The sequence below is a fragment of the Mauremys reevesii genome, linkage group 12, assembly GCF_016161935.1.
Source record: "Mauremys reevesii isolate NIE-2019 linkage group 12, ASM1616193v1, whole genome shotgun sequence".
Classification (NCBI taxonomy): domain Eukaryota; kingdom Metazoa; phylum Chordata; order Testudines; family Geoemydidae; genus Mauremys; species Mauremys reevesii.
Genome location: NC_052634.1, coordinates 5,729,311 through 5,750,112, shown reverse-complemented (window position 1 = coordinate 5,750,112; position 20,802 = coordinate 5,729,311). Strand labels below are relative to the sequence as shown.

General features: G+C 48.0%; 1 protein-coding gene across 4 annotated transcripts in view; it reads left to right on the top strand.

Annotated features, from left to right (window-relative positions):
• DIXDC1 (DIX domain containing 1) overlaps nt 1-20,598 on the top strand; it is a 64,213-nt gene extending 43,615 nt beyond the window's left edge. For 3 of the 4 annotated variants that reach the window (XM_039496368.1, XM_039496367.1, XM_039496370.1), the window contains 15 exons: nt 2,032-2,144; nt 4,604-4,752; nt 8,044-8,133; nt 8,230-8,283; nt 9,278-9,328; nt 10,737-10,841; nt 11,470-11,523; nt 12,081-12,173; nt 12,264-12,335; nt 12,899-12,985; nt 13,364-13,525; nt 15,070-15,136; nt 16,825-16,933; nt 17,564-17,672; nt 19,433-20,598. In XM_039496368.1, coding sequence (XP_039352302.1) covers nt 2,032-2,144; nt 4,604-4,752; nt 8,044-8,133; nt 8,230-8,283; nt 9,278-9,328; nt 10,737-10,841; nt 11,470-11,523; nt 12,081-12,173; nt 12,264-12,335; nt 12,899-12,985; nt 13,364-13,525; nt 15,070-15,136; nt 16,825-16,933; nt 17,564-17,672; nt 19,433-19,513 — 1,396 coding nt within the window. In that variant the 3' untranslated portion in view covers nt 19,514-20,598. Of the gene's footprint in view, nt 1-2,031; nt 2,145-4,603; nt 4,753-8,043; nt 8,134-8,229; nt 8,284-9,277; nt 9,329-10,736; nt 10,842-11,469; nt 11,524-12,080; nt 12,174-12,263; nt 12,336-12,898; nt 12,986-13,363; nt 13,526-15,069; nt 15,137-16,824; nt 16,934-17,563; nt 17,673-19,432 lie in introns of those variants that run through there. The other variant, XM_039496369.1, reaches the window with a different exon arrangement.
• Nucleotides 20,599-20,802: the final 204 nt, after the last annotated feature.

The window sequence follows — 20,802 nt, the reverse complement described above, 5'->3', positions numbered from 1 at the left end:
ACAATAGTGACTGCACCTTAAAGGATGGCAAAGCCCATGCAATATTCCTGGGCATGTCTCTGGGTCAGTCTGTCTCTGTGACGTCTGTGTATCTGTGCTGATTTAAAGTTTAATCATTTGTCTTTAATAATCAATTATCTCCTCAGAACACAAACATCACATTCCTGGGCCCCCGGGCAATGATTTCAGTTTTAAACATCATCTGTTAGGGAACGCTGCATTGGGATTCGCTTTCTTTAAGGTAAAGCTTTGGGCATACCCAACAACCTTTAGCAAATCTGCACACTGTGGGTATGTCTCCACTGCAAAGAAAAACCTGCAGTGCCTAGTCTCAGAGCCTGGGTCAATTGATTTGGGCTTGCATGGCTCAGGGTGTGGGGCTAAAAATAGCATTGGAGCCTGGGCTCTGAAACTGGCAATGGGGGAGGGTCTTGGAGCCCAAGCTCCAGCCCGAGTGGGAAGGTCTACACTGCAATGTTTAGCCCTGCAGCCTGAACCCCGTGAGCCTGAGTCAGTTAACCTGGGCTCTGAGGGTACAGCTCCACTGTGATAAAAGTCCTGTGGCACAGAGCCATGGTTGGCCCAAGTCAGCTGACTCGGGTTCACGGGGCTTGGGCTGCCAAGCTATAAAATTACAGTGTAGATATTGGGGCTTGGGCTGGAACCGTGGCTCTGGGAACCCAGGAGTGGGGAGGGTCCCAGGGCCTGGGCTCCAGCCTGAGCCCGAATGTCTAAACTGCAATTTTATAGCCCTGCAGCCCAAATTCCACAAGCTTGAGTCAGCTGACTTGGGCCAGCTGCAGGTCTTTTATTGCAGTGTGGCTATACCCGAGACCGTGTGCTGTGGGTGTTTCTTTGCACGGTAGACATACACTGTCTGAGCAAACACTGCTGCTGCTTTTTGTATCTAGCCCAAAATGGTTACTCTCTCTTCGCTTAGTGACTCACACTCATTTGTTCTTTTACTGCAGTGGAACCTGACTTAGTTGAATCATTTAAAACTAGATTAGTCAAAGGCCTGGAAAATAGACTAGGAACAGTCTCTTGGGGGTGACTCCTGGGAGTGGACTATATGGGAGCTGCTAACAGATCATTTCCTCTCTAATTTCTAAAATTCTCTGATTTTCTTAGAGAGATGTGTATGTTCCTGAGCTGGGGGACCTATATCAGAAGTGCTGGGAAGATTGGGAAGGCAAGCTATAGAAGGGCATTTTATTTCTCTAAATCTATTCTGTTACTTTCACCATGTTTTCTTTTTATTCTTTCTGGCTTTTGTGTCTGTCTTGAGGAGAATGAAACATTAACTCCTCCTTGCACTTGCAATGATTAGTTCCTGGAGACTTTGGGGGCACATTAAATGGATCACTGAGCTTTGGATGCCTTTGCTGTTGTCCCGGTGATGGATATGGGAAGAACGTCTGAAAGAGCTTGAGAGTCTGGACCTCACAACCAGCTGAGATTGTTGTAGAAATATGTGGCTGCTTTCAAGAAGCTTTCTCATTTTAAAGCTAGATCATGCGTTGGTTTCTTTGTGTTCCCGAGGGCTCCTTAGCATGGGAATTCTAGGTTGGTTCCCCATACTGTAATTGTCCCTTTAAATACAGGTGAGAAATCAAGAGAGCTGGGATACTGTGAATGACTTTTGGTAGCAGTTTGCAACTGTAGGCCAAACCTTGCAATACATTATGTTGTAAGCAGAACTGCAGTCTGAAGGATAGTCTAGAATTAGCTCCTGACTTTGGGATCTGTGTTAATCCTGCAGTGGTTGTCTCTCCTATTTAAATCTTCTTAAGCCACAGGAAAAATGAAAAGACTAATTACTGCTGCAGCACTTCAGTCAGCTACTGGCCTGAAAAGTTACAGGCACTGTCTGGCCTGCTAATGAATTCATTGCATGTGGGCAGCGCTCAGTGTAACCAGACTTCTTGGATATTAGCTTTTTATTTTAGACAGAGATGAAGCTTCTCTTTTCTCCCTGCTATGTTTGCAGCTCACACTGGAAATAATTGTATTTCCTCTTCTCCTCTGCAGTCTCACATCACCCAGTCCCATACACAGCACAAAGAGTGAGTCCATTGCAACCCAGTCGGAGGAGAAGGCAGGCTTTGTGATCATCCGAGCTGAAGAAACAGAAACCAAAACAGGTAGAGCACAGATGATGCATTTCATCTTTCCCACTTCCAGGACTTCCTACGTGAGAGCTATGGCAGAGACTTGCTGGATTGATTCCCAGAGACCGTATGAGTGTAGAATTTTGTGAGCTGGTACATCAGTTCGTATAAAATTAAATCCCCAAGCTCACTGTTTAGTAGTGCTAAGGTTGTGCCACTATTTGGCAAAGTCCAGGAGACTCACTAGCATGCTTCAAAAATTAAAAGCCTTACAGAACGGATGGAGTTCAGTGTCATTTATTAGTTACAGTATATGGTGGTTGCTTTGTCCTTACTTCAAGCTGTTGTGAAGAAAAATCCAATCCCACAGAAAGATTGAGTCTGTTTGAACTTGGAGGCTGGAGCTGAGCCTATTTAATGGGGTTCTGCCGTTCTGGATTTATGCTACAGCTGCACAAAATCACCTGACTAACTTGCAGTGGCACTTTGCAAGGTTGAGGATTGTTGTACGCTTATTGCCTGGTTTTACTGACACAGCATTAACTTTTTACCATGACTCTCTCCACTCCTCCCAGCGATAAACCTGATTTTTGTTTCATTTCAAGTGAGCAAAAAGAATTAGCCAAAATGACCTGCTCCTGGCTTAGTTTCTGTTTTAAATCTATTAACAGTCCACAAAGTGCAAAGGAAAGGTTTTTTATGAAGTTTCTGACATCATCTTCCTCTCATGAACGTAGTGTAGAAACAGTGCTTTCAGATCAGCCTCCTCCCCAGGCTGAATCACAGGGAGTCTCTCCAATGAAATGCTTTGTCACCCCGGCCAATAAAGCCCCCTGTTTACTACTCTTTAGTCTACAATATTTGATTGTAAAATATTTTTGAGGTTGAAATATTTGGTGGGCTGTAACGTTTCACTGGTGTTTTCAACATCAGCATGCCCATCCACATTTTGCACAGTGGAATATCTTTGTCACTTGGCTAGAGACTGTAGCTGCCTGCAGTGATCAGTCACAACTCTGGTTAATTAGCTGATGTGCCCCACTAGGATGTTTATCCCCAAGTTTTGCGTCACACCTTGGGTCCAATGTCTAAATCCCTGCAGCCTCCAGAGCTGTGGCATTAGCCAGCACAGACCATCTTGTCTTATGGAGATTACAAAAGGTTGCAGAGTTTATAAAATATTTTTATGTTCTTCTCTTTAAAAAAGATTCCATTGATCTCTTGATCTAAAATCAAGGCCAGTGATGAGCAGCAGTGATGACACTGAATATAAATGCAAAAAGTCAGAAAAGCAAGGACAGGCATTTTGGGATCAGGCTTTGATTCAAATGTTTATTAATCTGTAAAACATGGGCTAATAGCTTTCTGAAATTTGCTTTAATTCTTGCTCAGATATTTTTGAGGATATGTAGCAGGAGACTAGTGCCTAGGTACCACAGCAGTGAAAGGTATGAGTAGATAGATCAGGCAGGAATAATGAACTGACTCATTACAAATGTCTCTGTTGGAAAAGGTCTCACACAGCAAATTACTATGGACCCAATTGTGCCAACCTTCTGCTGAATAGGAACTGGCTCCCCAAGTAGCCCCATTAATTTCGTGGAGTAAATTGCTATTCAGCATGAGTAAGCTTGACAGAACCAGGCCTTGAATCAATTGGTAAACAGGGTTCTGCCTGGAAAACCTTGGCTTATTCAGGAATGGGACACAGAGGCTCATAGTGAACGTGCCTTGCGTGCATTTCACTCCCCAAGCACAGCAACTGGAGCGAGACATTCATTCAGTTAAAAGTGGCACGCTCTCCCTCCCAGCACCTATAATGCTTCAGTATGTGGAGCAAAACCTGGCAGGGCTTCAAGAATTCTGGCTTTGCCCACCAGGGTTTTCACCCATGGCTTAGCAACCAGTTGTGGAGTATCTTAATAGCAAGAAATACCGAAACAATGGAAAATCTTGATCACAAGTGTTTAGGGCCTGATCTAAAGTTCATTAAAGTCAGTGTGGTCTTTGCATTGACTTTAGTGGGCTTTAGATCTGTCCATTAGTGCTTATTGGAGTAGCCAGGGAGGGGGTGCCTCCTGCAACACTGAGAGATCCCCTCCTTCCCACTCCCCTTCATCCTTTCCTTCAGCTCCAACAGTGAGATATAAACACTGCATCCACCTCTCCAACTTGCCTAGAACTCTCTAACGCCAGGAGACCTTGTACATCAGTGCTAATGAAGATGAAGGATTCAGGTCACCTTTTGCTCACAGGTATGCACACACAGGGAAGGTAATGTTTCTTTTGCAGGGTGAATGAGGCATAAATCCCCAAGTTGGGGGAAGAGGCTTCACCCTAGCTGTTATCTTGACATCAGCTGGAAGACATTCCAGTTCCTGCCACTGAGAGCCAAGTGCAGAGAGCTGGAGACCTCTGTATGCTGGGCCTCGCTTTTCAGAGCTTCTCTGTTGTTGTTCATCTGTATTTCATGTAGCGTTTTCCTCTTGCAGAAGAGACAGACTCCCCATTTCTCTCAGAGTGGCAGGCCGGAAGCCCTGGGACATACCTAGAGACCTCCTGGGAGGAGCAGCTGCTGGAACAACAAGACCATTTAGAAAAGGAAATGGAGGAAGCAAAGAAGATGATTTCAGGCCTGCAGGTATTCGCTTTGCTTTTCAGCCAGCATTTCTCTTATCTTCCCATCATACTCCTGTTTCCCATTGAGCTCCAGCTGAGAGCCCCAGCACTAGTGTGGGTTTTCCTTCTCTTATCTTCACGGGCTTGTGCTTTGTTGCTGTCCATCTTTCCCTCTTTGCAGGGCTTTTGAATGAGGTGATAGGAAGCAAAGAATGGCCTTTCCAAGCTCCCAGACGTAGTTCAGAGAGAGATTTTTAGATAGTGTCAATCAATTTGGACAATTTTTTTTTTATTCGAGACTCTCAAAAAACATACTTTTTACCTGGTTTCCCAGGCTGTCTCTTCTGTGGGGAAGATGCGACGAGAGGCTGGTGTGAGGAGTGGAAGAGGCTGAGGCAGTGCATGGAAGTGTGTGTGATGCTGGTGCAAGGATGCAGGTTTTATTCATTTCCAGTGCATGCCCTTATAGGGGCTGACTGTGCATATAGTAATGAAGAGACTTAAGTCTAGTGAGCGCCATCATTGGTTACAGTAATGGTGACTGTGACAGACTGGGAAAGCGCAGAGGGAACGTTGTGAGCGCCCAGAAAGGGATCTCCTTCAGGGGGTGCTGAAAAGTCTGGGTTTAGTAAATGATCATCTCCCCGGTCGATGTCTTTTGGTTACAGTCCAATATCTCGTTGGATTCATTAGGTGGGTGCCCTATACCCTGATTACACGGTAACACTTGAACATGCTGTCACCAGGAAAAACATGTATGTTACTACCCAAAGTAGCAAGATGCAACAGCTTTTTCCCATGTGCTGGAACTCCCATTCCTTGCCAAGACGCTTGGCAGCCCACGGTTTTTGTTAGCAGCCAAGGCGAATAAAACAGGCTTTGTGTGATTTGTGATTGGAAGTAATGCAAAGAGACAAGGAATGCAGGAAAATCAGTAGAGATTCATAGAACTGATCAAGAGACATAAAGAGTCAGATCTGTCTCCTTTTAGTAAGACTGGTTGGGCTGTAAACTTTGGCACTTTCCCTAATGATCATTTGAATCAATTTTCTGTATCGGACCTTGTTCTAGCTGCCCTGCTCCAGTCCTTCCCTGACCAAATGACCCTTGCCTCTGTGCTTTTGTGCGACTCTGCTCAGCCAGCAGACTCCCTGCTCCATATGGCAAAGACCCTGAACTCTCCCAGGAATACCCTTTTCTGTTTGTGCTGGGAACCGCACTTATTTAGAATTGTAAATATTTATGTACAAGTAAACAAAGCCCGCATTGTGCGAGCAGCACACAGGCGTGCTCCCAGCTGACAATGGGCAAGGGACACAAAAGATTCCAAAAGAAAATAGATGGTTGGTGCAATCCGCTTGCATAATGCACCCTCTGGGAGCAGAGGAAGGCAGCACTGGGGAGACTGGCATTGCCCCCCCAACACACATCGGGAGCAATGGAAGGCAGCTGGCATGCTGCCCCCCTCACTCTTCAGAAGCAGGAGGAGGCAGCTGACACAGCTGTCTAAGAAATTGGATTTGATTCATTGATTTTCCCTTTTTGCTCAATATTTAAAAGCCTCTGGACCACAAGGGTTTGATTGAAATTCTGAGGCCCTGTGCAGCTTTTGGTGTTCCTGTGTGACTCCTGCCTAGATGTCCTGCTGGGCAAAATTTGGGACTGTACTCAGAGAAGCGTTTCTCCAGGAGGATTTGCATTAAATGAATACAAATGGCTGGCTCTTTGGCATTCAGCAAGGTTTGCATCTCTCCGGTGAGAAAATCGGACTCGACCCTTCAGCCTTGGCATCTCTGGGTCCAAGATGGAACATCCCTGCAAATGAGATTTTTAATTGGCAGCAATGAGATTGGAGTTGAACTCAAATAGAAAACTATCTGAAAGGAAGGGATGCCACTGTCCTAGCACCCTCTGTGCTAACTCTCATCAGCCTCCCAGTTCTGCCCTGTGTTGTTGGCCTATCTACCTCTATGCTACTCTCCAGCATAAAGTAATTGGCTCTTGAAACCTAGAAGCAGAAAAGACAACAAGTAGATCTCCGGCTGATGTAAATCAAGGTAGTGAGCTATGCTTATTTACATCTGCTGACTATCTGGCCATATTAGGTCCCCCCAAGAGCACTTCCTGTACCCACAAGCCAATGGAGAATTGTTCCCTCTTCTTCAGGGCTCTGTCCAGTTTAGTTTTAAAGTTCTCATGGTCTTCCTTGTTTGTGGACACATAGGTTCACTTTGGGTGTGCTGAAAGGGTTAATCTTGTGCTGCTCCTGAATTCCTCCCTGTCTTCTCCACACTCAGTGGAATCGCTTTAAATGCTTCAGATTTTCCTTCTGTCTCTGTGGCGGAGGGTCTCCTCTCACTTTACAACTTGGGCTGCAGTTCTGCAGACCCCTCTCCATCTCGCCCTGAGTGGTGCAGAATTGTAGTCTGCTCCTAAATATCCTGCTTCTGAGTCCCAGCAATAAACGTGTGGCCCAGGTCAGTCTACACTAGGACAATGACTTGTTGCTGGCAGTGGTCCCTCAAGTCTCTGTAGTGCTTTCTGAAAGAGTATTGAAAACAGAGCTGTCACAGTTACCTTCACATTTAAAGTGCTTTCAGTACCAGCTCAAGGGGGATCTGCTGCTGAATGCCATTGTCAGCCATGGTTCCGTCTCTGTGAACAGAGACTACTTAACAGGTCTTAAGAGTGGGAAATGTTCCTAACAAAAACATCCACGCTTTGCTGTATTTGTTCAATCCAGATGTCCCCTCCTTCCAATATCTTTGAAATCAGAATGTCCATTGACTGAAAGACTAGCTTGTTTTTTAAATTAAATTTTTATTGGTGCCTTGGACACATTCCAAACGAGTCTGAAAAAAACCCTCTTGCTGCAAATCTCTGCCTAACTTTCAGCTTCTTTCCTTCGGTTTTTGTATATGCTGTCTGTCTGTAAAGGGTGATTTTATGCAGCTCAGATTAAAACCCAGTGCAAACATTGCTCATAAAAAGGGCTGAGTTGATACCTTAGTTTGGTGCAGAATTCCCCTTCACCTTGATGGGAGTTGCGTACACCTGTCACCAACAGACTTCTCTGCTGAGGAGCCTTTCTTGGGGACATTCTGATGTCTTATGTTTGTGTCAAAACAAGCCCCCTTTTCTGTGCAGTAAGATGTCAGCAGAAATGCTAGAGAAAATTGTTTAGAGGCTGATTGGGTCTAGATTGCTGTGAAATGCTGCTGGCTAAAGCTGTGGTGATGGGATTGAGTTTCTCCTTATGGCTTTCCAAGAAATCACCTGATTGGGGATTCTTTTTGCCTTTGCTGTTGCCCAGGCGTTGCTGCTCAATGGGTCATTACCTGAGGACGAGCAGGAGGGATCATTTGTCCTTTGTGAACATGGAGCCTGTCCAGAAGAGCAGCTGGTGAGCATGTTCTTTTCCCATAAAATCTAGTTTCAGTCAACTTTGTGCACTGTTCAGACAGAGGATGGGTAATAACTGCAGTGCATTTGCATTCAGGTCATAATCCGAAGTCGTCTGGACCAGAGCATGGACGAAAATCAGGACCTAAAGGTTAGAAGAGGACAGATAAAGACAAAGAATGGTTATCGGGATTGGGATCTTGGGGGCTCCTTTCTATGTGCACTATATAGCTCTCTAATTTAAGCAGAGGGAGGGAATGTTGTTGCACATGGATGACTGAGAGTCAGCAGCTCTGCTGCTGTCATGCGATGTGAACTTGGTTAAGTCACTGCACTTCTTTATGCCTCAATTTTTAAAATGGATTAATAATTGCCTCCCAAATGGGCCGTGAGAATGAGTGAACTGAATTTGGAAAGATTCTCACATGGGAGGTGCTTTATGAGTGGTGGTGTTATTACGCATGCATGAGTAGTTTCATGATCATCTGTGTTGTAAGCTATGGTAGGGTAGAATCTGGGGAAATGCCCCCTTTTCATCCAGTTTGCCTCTAAATAATGCTGTCAATGCTGCTCTCCTTTAAAACAAAACACCAACCAATTATTTGAATTAAGTCCAGCCCTGAATAGACTTCTCTGCACATTCTTGAAGCTGGAGCCTTTCTCGAGAGATGCATATTGTGCTGCATTTAGAAACCTTTATCCAGGACAATTGTTAAATTTCTAGCCATGTCTGGGTGTAAACAAGCTTTCATGTGGAAGATAAAAGCAGCTTAGAAAAACCCTCCTGTCAAGCCTGTCTCTCTCGTGCTCTGTGCTGAAGTTGGCAGTAGCCCAGCACTAATGCTGGAAGTAAAGTGCTCTGCATTGCTCCAAAGGGTAGATTTGGTGGATTCGCAATCTTTACCTCTGCAATTTAATATAAAGAGTTTAGGAGAGCTACAGCTGCTCAGAAGGTGTTTCATGGAGAAAGAGTAATTTCTGTCACTGAGTTTGTAAACTCTGGTCTGACATATTTTTTGGTCTGTGAGAAGAGATGGGGTTTGTTTTATTTCAGAGGGTCTCCAGAGACCAGGTGTTGGGAGGGTTGGAGATATTTCTGGGATGACATGAAACGACCATTTAAACAAATTGTGTTGGATTTACAGAAGGAGTTACTGAAATACAAACAAGAAGCGCGAAACTTACAAGGAATAAAGGTGAGAAGAGAGAGAATTAATTAAATAGTTAACAGTAACCCTTGGGAACCTATCAGAGCGGTCAATGGCGACATGATACCTCTCAGTTTACCCCAAGGAATGGAGTAGGGCCTGTTAGAGCAGGGAATTGGCAGTCAGGGCTCACAGCTTTATAGATTCCAATGCCAGAAGGGACCACCGGTAAGTGGAGACAAGCCCTAAATGTGTCTAACTTCAGCTTCCATCCATTGGATTGTGTTAAACCTTTCTCTGCTAGATTAAAGATCACATTGTTAAATATCTGTTCCCCATGTAGATATTTATAGATTGTAATCAGATCACCCCTTAACCTTCTCTTTGTTAAGCTAAATAGATTGAGCTCCTTCAGTCTATCACTATAAGGTACGTTTTCTAATCCTCAATTGTTTTTGTGGCTCTTTTCCTGGGTTCTGTTCCTGGCACTGGGAAGTGAATATGGTCAGAGCAGTGAAGTGGGAATTAGGACATCTGGGTTCTATTCCTGACTCTTTTACTGTCTTTGTGACCTTAGCCAAATCACATTGCTTCTTTGGGCCTCAGTTTCCCAAAGGGATGGGTGGAACAGGGTTTGAGTATGGTGGTTCTCATGGCTTGTTAGCCCTGTTATCCTGGGAATAAACACTTTAGTGTGGTGGACTGGTTTATTCCTAGCAGCAGAGAGGGAACCATGGCATGTGCAGATGCTCTCCTTAGCTGGGGCAGTTGTTGGCTGTGTGTGTTCTTGTTTGCCCAGCGCCTCCCTCTGGAGTACAGGCCTTTAACAATCTGCTCCTGAGTTTGAGATAGTTTTAGAGCTGTCTGTCACACTGTGTTGTGGAGGAAGCACACTGCTGTCCAAGGTGGAGCTGTTTCCTTCACAGTAATATGAATGGAAAAGTGCAAGGGTGAGCCCTGATTCAGGCATGGATCCTGGCTCCCCGGAGACACATTCAGAGGATGTTTCTCCCCGTGGGTGGTGCAGGCAATAGATGGGGGTCACTGGCTCTGTGCCACCAAAAGGAGCCTCCAAACACACAGCTGCTTCTCCCCATTGGGGAAGGTTGGCCACCCCATGCCTGAGGAGGAAGTTCAAACAGAAGCACAGAAATTCCTCAGTGATTTTGACAGCTAGCTAAAGGCAGAGAATTCAGCAGCAGGGAGCATCCCGGTGTAAGGCCTGAGAGCTTGTTCAGGCAGATGCCTTCATATCTCCTGCTGTGGGTGCGGGGCTCACCCTTGTCCATGGGCCACAGTCTGGCACTCTGCATGTCCCTCTCTTTCCCCTGGGCCTGTTGTAATTTTCACTGTGTTATCTATCAAATTTAGACCATCAGCTCCTCATGGCAGGGCACCTGCCTACTCCATGCACACCAGTGGCACTGTGCTAACAGTAATATGTGTATTTTCCCAGGATGCATTGCAGCAGAGGTTGGCTCAGCAGGACGCTTCAGTTCTTCAGCTAAAGCAGGAGCTGCTGAGAGCAAATATGGACAAGGAGGAATTGCACAACCAGAATGTGAGTCATTTGTGCTGCTAACTCAGACAATGTCGCAGGTATTGGGGAGGATGGCTGGGGATTGCAGGGTCTGAGACTACAGGGTAGAGAGCCCAGCGGTCACAGTGTGGGGCTGGTGGGCACCGGGTAGGTCCATGAGCTGTGGGGTAGCGGTGATCACTGGGCTACGCAGAGGAACCAATGCAGTGCAAGCCCAGTGGCCTATATTCAGACTCACTGGAATCTCCTGCTCCACCCCCCACTTATGGGGGTCCCTCTTCTTCTCCCCCATCCTCCAAAGGCCCTCCTCATTGGTTGAAACTGGAAAGCTTTGCTTTATGTTTTCATTATAACTGGGCTAAAACTGCAGTGTGCCCGTCATCTCTGTTCCATGTGTTAAAGGCAAGTGACGTTCAGCACACAGAGCATTTGTGTGTAGAATCAGCATTGAGGAGGCAGCAGCGGTGAAGGATGGGATAGGTTACTGCACCGAATCTGTGCATGTAACTTCATTGCTGCTAACCTCAGGCTCTGTTACTCTGTGCACATACGCCCCACGACAGCCTTTATCACACAAGGGTGAGGAGAGGGCTGTGTCGATGGATGCACTGGATCTCCTGAGATACAAACCTCCCTTTTGTTTCTGCAGGTTGATCTGCAGAGGAAGGTTGAAGAGAGGAACAGACTTCTGGGAGAATACAAAGTAAGAGACTCTCCCAGCCCAGCCACGTGGAGATTGGGAGAGCCCTGGAAACATTCTTCCTGTAGGGCTCTTGCCCTCTCAGTGCTTCGTGCTCTGTCACTGTGAATAAACAGCAATAACAAGAGATCTCTGTGACGTCCTTTGGAATATGGCTGCTCAGGTTAAGAAGGACTGTGCCATAGCCCAGAGTGTTTTTCACAGTGGTCATCGGGTTACTTTGGCATCAGGTGTGTCCGCTTGAGTGCACCACGCTCACCCACAAACCTACTGCCCATCGCATCTGTGTCATTACATTATCCTCAGGGCCCTACATGAATCCTGGGCCTATAGATCAGCTGTGCTGCTGGCCTCAGTGCTGAGCCTGTGGCATGTCTGTAGCCCAGGGCAGCGTGGGCCTGACTGACTCTTTCAAACAAGGCCTTAAAGTACAGTTAGAACATGGAGTTTAAGGCAGATAGGCTGTGCCAGCTTTAATCCTTCCCTGCTCCTGAGGAAGGTGAAGGTGAGCCTTCATCACCTGCTCATACACTGATGCCCCCAATCCCTCTGGGTTGCAGAAGGAGCTGGGCCAGAAGGATCGGCACGTACAGCAGCACCAGGCCAAGCTAGACGAAATGCTCCGTCAGCTCTCCGAGGCCAGCTACCAGCAGGTACCGAGCCCGCCCGCATGCCCTGCTCTTGAGAAGCTGGTGCCAGCCTGATCAGCTCAGTTCATACTGACTTGTCTGTTCCCTTTGCAGGCAGATTTGGAGCGGGAGCTGGAGCACAAGGAGGCCCTGCTGGCTCAGTGCATGAAGAGAGAGACAGAAGAGGTGAGTGGGGCATTAGTACTTGGAACACATCAGGCTCTTGGAATGCAGTTCTCTGCCTGACATTATGTAATGTGCAGCTAGAGTCCAGTGCCAAGCTCCCCTGGGCTCCCCCTCTATCCCAGAGAGGCCAGGCTCCATGGAACATCACAGCTGGAACTTCTGCTCTCTGCTGCAGGCCAGCTGGGAAAATTCAGACCTATTCAGCTTCCCCCATCAACCTGACAAGGGGTGAAGTCGAGTGATCTGAGCACAGGATGGGGAAACAGGAATTCCTGGGTTCTAATTCCAGCCCTGACACTGACTCCCTCCATCACGGCCCATCTCTGCCTCAGTTTCCCCATCTGCAAAATGAGACTCCTTACACTTGCCTAGGTTCCAGGGCTGTGTGGGTTCTTTAGTGAATGTATGTACCTTGCAGAATGCCGCTGGCAATGGGGCTGTATTGTTGGTGCAGTTGCTTTCCCTGCCCTCTCACAAATCTGAAGTTGGCACCTTGGAATCTTCTTCCGGGAAATTCAGAAACTTGCTGTACCCTCTGTTAAAGCGTCTTCTCCTTGCAACAGGTGATGGGCTACAGCAATCACAGCACTCAGAGCAATGGCTTCCTCCAGACAGCAGGAAAAGGAGCTGCTCCCACAGCCCACAGAGTGGTAAGTACCCTGCTCCTTAGCCAGAGCCAGCTCAGGACTCCAGTCAGCATCTGGAATGGGTTACCTAGGGAGGTGTTGGAATCTCCTTCCTTAGCGATTTTTAAGGTCAGGCTTGACAAAGCCCTGGCTGGGATGATTTAGTTGGGGATTGGTCCTGCTTGGAGCAGGGGGTGGGACTAGATACCTCCTGAGGTCCCTTCCAACCCTGACATTCTATGATTCTATGATCCTTCCCTCTGCAGCTGCCAGCCCGTAAGGGAAAGTGCAGGCCCCTGAGGGTCCCTTGGGTCTGGGAGAAGTGCAGCGCCAGGAGGGAGGGAGGTTACACCGAGACTCTGAATCCCTGCATTGGCTGACTTCTCCTGGTCTCTTGGGCAGACGAACGACCTGCAGTTGGTGCGTGATGCCCTCCGCAGCTTGCGGAACAGTTTCAGCGGCCACGACCCGCAGCACCACACCATCGACAGCCTGGAACAAGGCATCTCCAGCCTGATGGAGAGATTGCACCGCGTGGAGACACAGAAGAGGCAAGAGAGAAGGGTAAACATTCCCCACTGGGCTTGCTTCATACCTCCACCTCCTCTTACTGACCAGAGCTAGCAACCAGGGAGTGCTCCATCCCCTCACATCTCTCCCTGCAGTGTGCTGATCATGTGCTCACTGCTCACTGAATCCTAAAGAAGCCTAGATTGTGGCAGATGGAGGGCCCCTGAGGACCCCAGCCAGCCCTGGGGGAACCCCTGGGGTGTAGCAGATGGTGTTTCATTACTGTACCTCACATCTCTGCTCTCACTGCCTCTTACTGGAGGCCTAATGCTAAGATGTGCTTCTTATATCACTGAGAAGCAGTCATCTAGTCCAGTGGTTCTCAACCAGGGGTACACATACCCCTGGGGGTACCCACAGGTCTTCCAGGGGGTGCATCAACTCATCTAGATATTTGCCTAGTTTTACAACAAGCTACAGAAAAAGCACTAGCAAAGTCAGTACAACCTAAAATTTCATACAGACAATGACTTGTTTATACTGCTCTATATACTATACACTGAAATGTAAGTACAATATTTGTATTCCAATTGATTTATTTTTTAATTGTATACTAAACATGAGAATGTACGCAATTTGTCAGTAATAGTGCACTGTGACTCTTTTGTAAGCAAGTCGTTTTTAAGTGAGGTGAAACTTGGGGGTACACAAGACAAATCAGACTCCTCAAAGGGGTACAGTAGTCAGGAAAGGTTGAGAGCCACTGATCTAGTCAAGTAGTTGGAACAGTGGCCTGTAAGTCAGGACTCTTGAGTTCTGTTCCTGGTTCTGTCCCTGTTCCCTCCCAGTGGGGGCCGTGAGGATTAATTGGTTAACATTTGCAGAGTGCTGTGAAGCTTGTGTGGGCAAAGAGCTGTTACTACGCCACCATGGGCTGTCGTTGCTGCTGCCTGGGCTCTGTTGTGCTGCCCATTAGGCCTGATGGTGGTATCTGGAAGCAGACACTTGCTGACCTTATAACTATACAGGGTTAGTTTGTCTCTGTCTGGGAGCAGGGCCATGTTAGTGGTTTTAATCAGTCCAACCCATCTGTTGTTTCTTCACCGGGGTCTATTTCATGTCTGCAAAAAGTGTGGCAGAGTGAAAAAGTTAACAATAACATTCAAAGTCCAGGCAAACCTGACTCCAGAGTGTATGCTCTCTAAGGGCTGTCCATCCCTACAGGCCAGGCTGACCCTCAGTAGGGGTTGTAGATGGTGCCACTTTGCATCTCTGGACTGTGGGAAATCTGAGCTCCTAGTATCTTGTGAGAAAATAGTCATTCACGTTGGTTACATTTAAATGCCATATCCTACAGCAGGGGTCTGGGTGAAAATCTGTATGTATTGGGGGTCTCTGTGTGTCTGTGTTGGGGGGGTCTTGTGTGTAGATCTGGTTGTGTGTGTCTGGGTAGGTCTGGTTGCTGGGGGGGTGTGTGTGGAAGAAGAAGATCCTCTTAAACTGTTTCATGACATTTTCCTTCCCTGGTTAGTTTGCTTGCACCACTGGAGGCCCGTGGAACTGACCCTTTGCCCTCACTCTCTTGGCCTTCCCCATAGGTTCAAGGGAAGTCGCCCGCAAGCCGAGCAGCGAATGAGTATCGAGACTCCTGGCCTCCCAACTCCAGTGAGTGCATTTCAGCTCTATCGCTCCAAAAACTGGCTTCACGGCTCAGAGGTTTCCTGGACAGAGTCCACTGCACAGTGTCCCTCCTGGGAAGCAGAACAGGCTGGCCTCTCACTCCATTGCTCATTGCTGTAGCATTTCTCCTGGGCCATTTGCTTCATAGACTAAGCTTCAGTGCAAGGGGTAGGCAGAATAGGAGCTTGATCCTGACTGAAATCCCTGGGTACTACCACAATATAAATAATAGTAATTACTCCTTGGATTCGGGGGGAAATGCCATGTTCTCTCAGACTCCTTAAGGATTATTGTTAGCTGCATTGGGTGCTTGCACCACCTAGTGGCCATGAGTACCATCCCTTAGGCCGGGGTTTAATGTGTACACCATAGCGCAGGATTTCCCCTCACTGCGTTTGCCTGACTTGAGAGCAGCGATAGTTTCCTCTCCATCATGGGAACTGCTTTTCTGGGGTCAGTTGTAAATATAACCTGAAAAATCCATTGGTTTGTAAAGACTGAATTCTCAAAGGAGCAGTGAGGAGTCGGCCCATTGGTGTTGGGGACAAATAGAGAGCCCCACTTTTTAACTACATTGCAGTGCTCAGCACCAGGAGGATTTTAGGGAGATGTTAGGAAAGGAATTATGGACACTTAGTATCTGGAGGAAAGGCCCAACGTGGGTTCTGCTGAGAAGTCACCTGGGTTGCCTTTTCTCTTTTCTCTAAAGCTGCAATTTGTGCCGCAGCCTCCATGTCACCAGCCTAATGCATGCAAAACATGCCTCACCCGCCACCTCCCAAAGCCCCTGCAGGCACCTTCCCCTCCACTGCAGCAGTCAATTTATTCAGGCTCTAGCGGATCACAAAACCCAGATCTGCTTGGGTGTAAAGAGCTCAAAGTGATGGCTCTAGATTCATTAAACCAGAAAGCCCTTATGATTGATGTCCAGATCTGCAGTTCACTTTCTTTGCGTACATGTTGTGAAGGTCAAAAACCAGAGAGGGTCTCACTGTGTACACCTTCCCCTGCCTAGGCCTTTGGCATAGACACACCTGTATTGCAGGAATGGGGAGGGTAATGGTGCAGTCAGAAAGAGAGATGCACATATTAACAAAGAGAAACCCACCACACGCACAGACACCTCCCTAGTCTATGTAATATGGGCAGAAAGGCAGGTGACTGGGTCTGTTGCACCTTTCTGAGTTAGTCGGTCTGAGCTGACATGTGCCTTTGTCCTGTAGGTGTCAGTCAATTATTGCTCCCTCTTTTCTGTCAGTGGAGACAAGCAGAATGATAATCACTTATATTGAACTGCTAGAAGGGGTGATTCTCCTAGAATGGGCTGGAATTCTCCGGTCACTACAAAGACAGCAGGCAAAGTCTCTGTAGTGCAGGTGGTGTGCTGTATGCACCGTGTGCATTGGGCTGTGTCTCATCACCCCCTGGGGCGGCGCTAGGGTGGCCCTTCAGGCTAACATTGTAATACCTTGCAGTGCATTGTCTTCCTGTAAGGGGGCAAGATCCTGCCCTTGTCAGGGGATGGACTTCATCATCTAATAGGTCTTTCCCATCTCTGGGTCTCTGCTCCTGTGGTGAAATGATGCTGAGAATGCCTCTAGGGGAACAGGGTGGGAAAGAAAACTGCTCTCCCTTGGCTGCAGTGACAGTACTTTGTGTTTCTCTCTTTGCAGAATTGCCTCATTCTCACAGCACACCCACTATGAGCAGCAGTGCCTGCACCAAAGTGCTCTACTTCACTGATCGCTCACTCACACCTTTCATGGTCAATATACCAAAGAGGTGAGACCTGGCTTTGCCACACTAATAGAGTTTGGTTCACTGAAAGCACTGATCTAATCCATGGTATTTCTGCTCACCAAAACATGCTCTCCATCCCTTAAATCTGGCTTTTGACTGTATTTCATTGCAAAGAGGAAGTGGTGACAAGAAAGCAGACCTACGATATGTGTGTTTGTCACTTTAGGCCTGACCGGATTTCCCAGCTGATGCATATGTAATTAGTTTATTTATTTAAAGCCCCAGAAGATTGATCTCTGGTTTGTATGATAATTCATCTCTGGTTTTATGAGTGGGCAGCAGCCAGACAGATTTACTCTTACTCCAGCACAACACAAACCATTTAGTGCAAGACTCTCCATCTAAAGTAGCAGCTATCGCAGTCAGTGCAAAAAAGAAACATGGAAGAGTTGGTCTGGATTTGTTTTCAGTAAATAACAGACACTGTTCTATCTGTGATCAGATGCTTTGGGTTGTACCAGGCACTCTGGCTCACCTCAGTGTGCTGCTGTTCATTGTGCCATGCTGGTGCTAGCGTTCAGTGTGCCATATTACAAGCTGCGTCCAAGCACTTGATCTCAGTCCCATGGCAGAATCTGCCAGAGAGAATAGCTCTTAACTCCCGTTTTGCAGGTTAGGTGAGGTGACGCTGAAGGACTTCAAGGCAGCTATCGATCGGGAAGGAACCCACCGGTACCATTTCAAAGCCCTGGATCCAGAATTTGGCACAGTCAAGGAGGAGGTATGTTTGTCCTCTTTAGTAGCAGCTCTCTCCTAATCTAAGTTTGTGTGTGGTGTCACCAGCAACAGCCTGGAAATTTCTGCCACATTCACTTTCCATGTGAGCAAAATCTCTAACTTGTTACAGAGCTACAGTTTTCAGAGCTACAGTTTAAGGGACGACAGCCCCCAAGTAAGGAGCCAAAAAGGGACATCTTCAGTCCCACCCAGAGCACTGACTTAAGTGTGATCACAAAGGTGCACAAGTGGTGGATGGTGATTTGCAGGGTCCCTCCTTCACTGTGCCCGCTGCACCCGGAGGCACTTCCTATGACAGCACCATTTGGAAGATGCAGATTCCAAGCCAGACCTCTAAAACAGGGGTGGGGAACCTTGTTTCTATCAGGGGCCGTTGACCCACAGAAAAAAACAGTCACGAGCCACACACAGCCCTGCAGGGAGGGAACGGAGGCTCCAGGCTTCCCCCGCAGCGCAGCAAGCCAGCGCTTGCGGCTCCAGCCCTGCAGGGAGGCACAGGGCTTCCCCTAGGTTCTGGAATGGGACCAGAAATGAGGGGTGAAGGGTGCAGGAGGGGGCAGGGGGTTGGAGTGTGGGAGGGAGGGAGGGTTCTGGCTGGGGGTGCAGGCTCTGGGGTGGGGCTGGGGATGAGGAGTTTGGGGTGCAGGAGGGGGCTCAAGGCTGGGGCAAGGGGTTGGGGTGCAGGGTCTGGGAGGGAATTAGGGTGTGGGAGGGAGTTCCGACCTGGGGCAGGGGGTTGGGGTGGGGGTGCAGGGTCTGGGAGGAAGTTAGGGTGTGGGGCGGGTTGAACTGCAGCAGGGGGTTGGGGTGGTGGCTCTGGGAGGAAGTTAGGGTGCAGGAGGCGGAGTTGGGGTGCCGGTGGGGGTGCGGGCTCCGTGAGGGAGTTAGGGTGCGGGAAGGGGCTCAGGGTGTGGGCTCCGTGAGGGAGTTAGGGTGTGGGAAGGGGCTAAGGGTGTGGGGTCTGAGAGGGAGTTAGGGTGCGAAAGGGGTTGCTGGGTGCAGGCTCCGGCTGGGTGGCGCTTACCTGAGGTGGCTCCCAGTCGGCGGCGCAGTGGGGCTAAGGCAGGTGTGATAGCAGAGAGGTTTCTTGAATGGGGCAGGTCAGCAGGATTTGGGCCATTTCTACATCTAAACCAATGCAGAATTTGCTCCATTTGTGGCTCTGTGGCCCATGGGGCTTTCGCTAAAGTATCCTAAATACTTGGGGCCAGAGTCAGCTCTGGCTTAAGCGGTGCAACCTCTGTTGAGGTCAATGAGCCTACTTATGCCACAGCTGAATGTGGTTCTTGGTTTGTAATTAGCTGTTTTTATATAGCAAAGAATCCTCTTCCTTCTCCCCAGAGTAACCCTAAATGATGCCCTTCCCCCAAAAAACTTTTGTTAAGACACATCAGTGCCAGCTTCTCCAGAGATGGTCTAATGTTCTGAGCACTGAAGTTCCCAAGCTTTAATCCCAGTTCTGGTACTGCCTCCCTGTGTGACCTTGGGCAAATCATGACCCCTCTCTGTATCTCATTTTGCCTGTCAGAAAAATGGGGATAATAATCCTTATTTTTTCTCTATGGGGGAGGAATAGGCAGCCATACTGCTGTTTTTAAAGCATGGTGGGAACGTAACGTGCTATGTAAGTGCCAGTTATTTTTATTGTTTGGTTTAATTCCTTCATCTCTCATGCCATTCAGATGTAACAAAGCGGTGTCCATCCTCCAGAAGTGACCTGATTCTCTCTCTGCCTTTTTATAGGTCTTCCATGATGATGACATCATTCCTGGTTGGGAGGGGAAAATCGTAGCCTGGGTGGAAGAGGATCATGGGGAAAATTAATCAGACTCTTGGGTCTTGTTATTGTGGGGACGTGTAGCTGGCTGGAATGCTCAGAGATAATGACCAAAAAGAGTGTGAGCTGGGACATGTCCAATTCAAGCTGCCAAAAGAGAGGACTTCTCTGCAACCAACGGGTAAAACACTTGTGTGTGTGCGAGGATGCCTGGTATTTAACTTTCCATGGCCAAATGCAGACAGTGTTGTGAGACTGAAATTACAGGTTGGTGGGAAAGAATCATCTTGCTTTGTCCTGTCAACAAAACCCTGGAGGCCTTATTGATGTGTTTCTCCATTCTCCTGGTTCCCCCACCCCCTGAAATGCCTGCTGCTGTTTGTAAACTGCACATTTCAACTCTGATTTGACACATTCAGTATTATATGAACCTGCAACAATAAGTTCTGCTCTCATGGACCAGAAGATGCTGCTAGATTCTACTTTTACCAGAAGATCTGACCAACCAAAATCCATGCCCAGAGGATTTGTGCTGAAGAGGCAGAGCTCCCTCCAGTGAACTTTGCAAGCTCTTGATACAAAGAGCACCAGGAACCTGGCAGTGAAAGAAGCTTGTGGATTGTGCTAGGCACTACCAAAGCAAAGACCACCAGGTTGGCAACGTTGTCTTTCTTCCCAAATGCAGGCTTCCATTTCCTCGACTTGCTTCTGCTGTTTGCCCTCCAACTTGCAATCAGGTCTGAGCTCTGTTGCCCTGGGAAGTTGGAACTCTTTGGTAACCAGGTGCTTACTTAACTGCCAATGGATTTTTGTTTTGGGGAAGGGAGCAGGAACCTTCCTAGCTTCCCCACAGGGGTAATAAGGTACTTTTGCTTCTCCTTTTGCCAGCCCTTTCTCTACAGCCATTACCATCCCTGCCCTTTCCCTACATCCAGTAAGGCCAACAGAAAATCTAATCTACTCTCCCAGGAAACAAGCAGGAATGTTTCTTCAGGGATGAAGTGACAGAGTCTGTTCGATTGGTGTATCTGTATTTCTTCTTCCCACTTTCTCTGTGCAGGCATCACCATGTACTTGATCTTCACTGACTGACAAGGCCGTTAAGCAAATAACCAAACTGCTAGGATAGATATTGTGAACCAGGGCCGCCCAGAGAATTCCGGGGGCCCGGGGTCTTCGGCGGTGGGGGGCCCCCGCTCAGGGGCGACTCTAGACCCCAGCGCGCCAAGCAGGCGCGTGGGGCGGCCCTTTCCCTGGGGGGCGTCTTCCCGCGGCTCCGGAGCCCGGGACGAGCGGACCTGCCGCAGGCATGACTGCGGCGGGTGCCGTGGTCCCG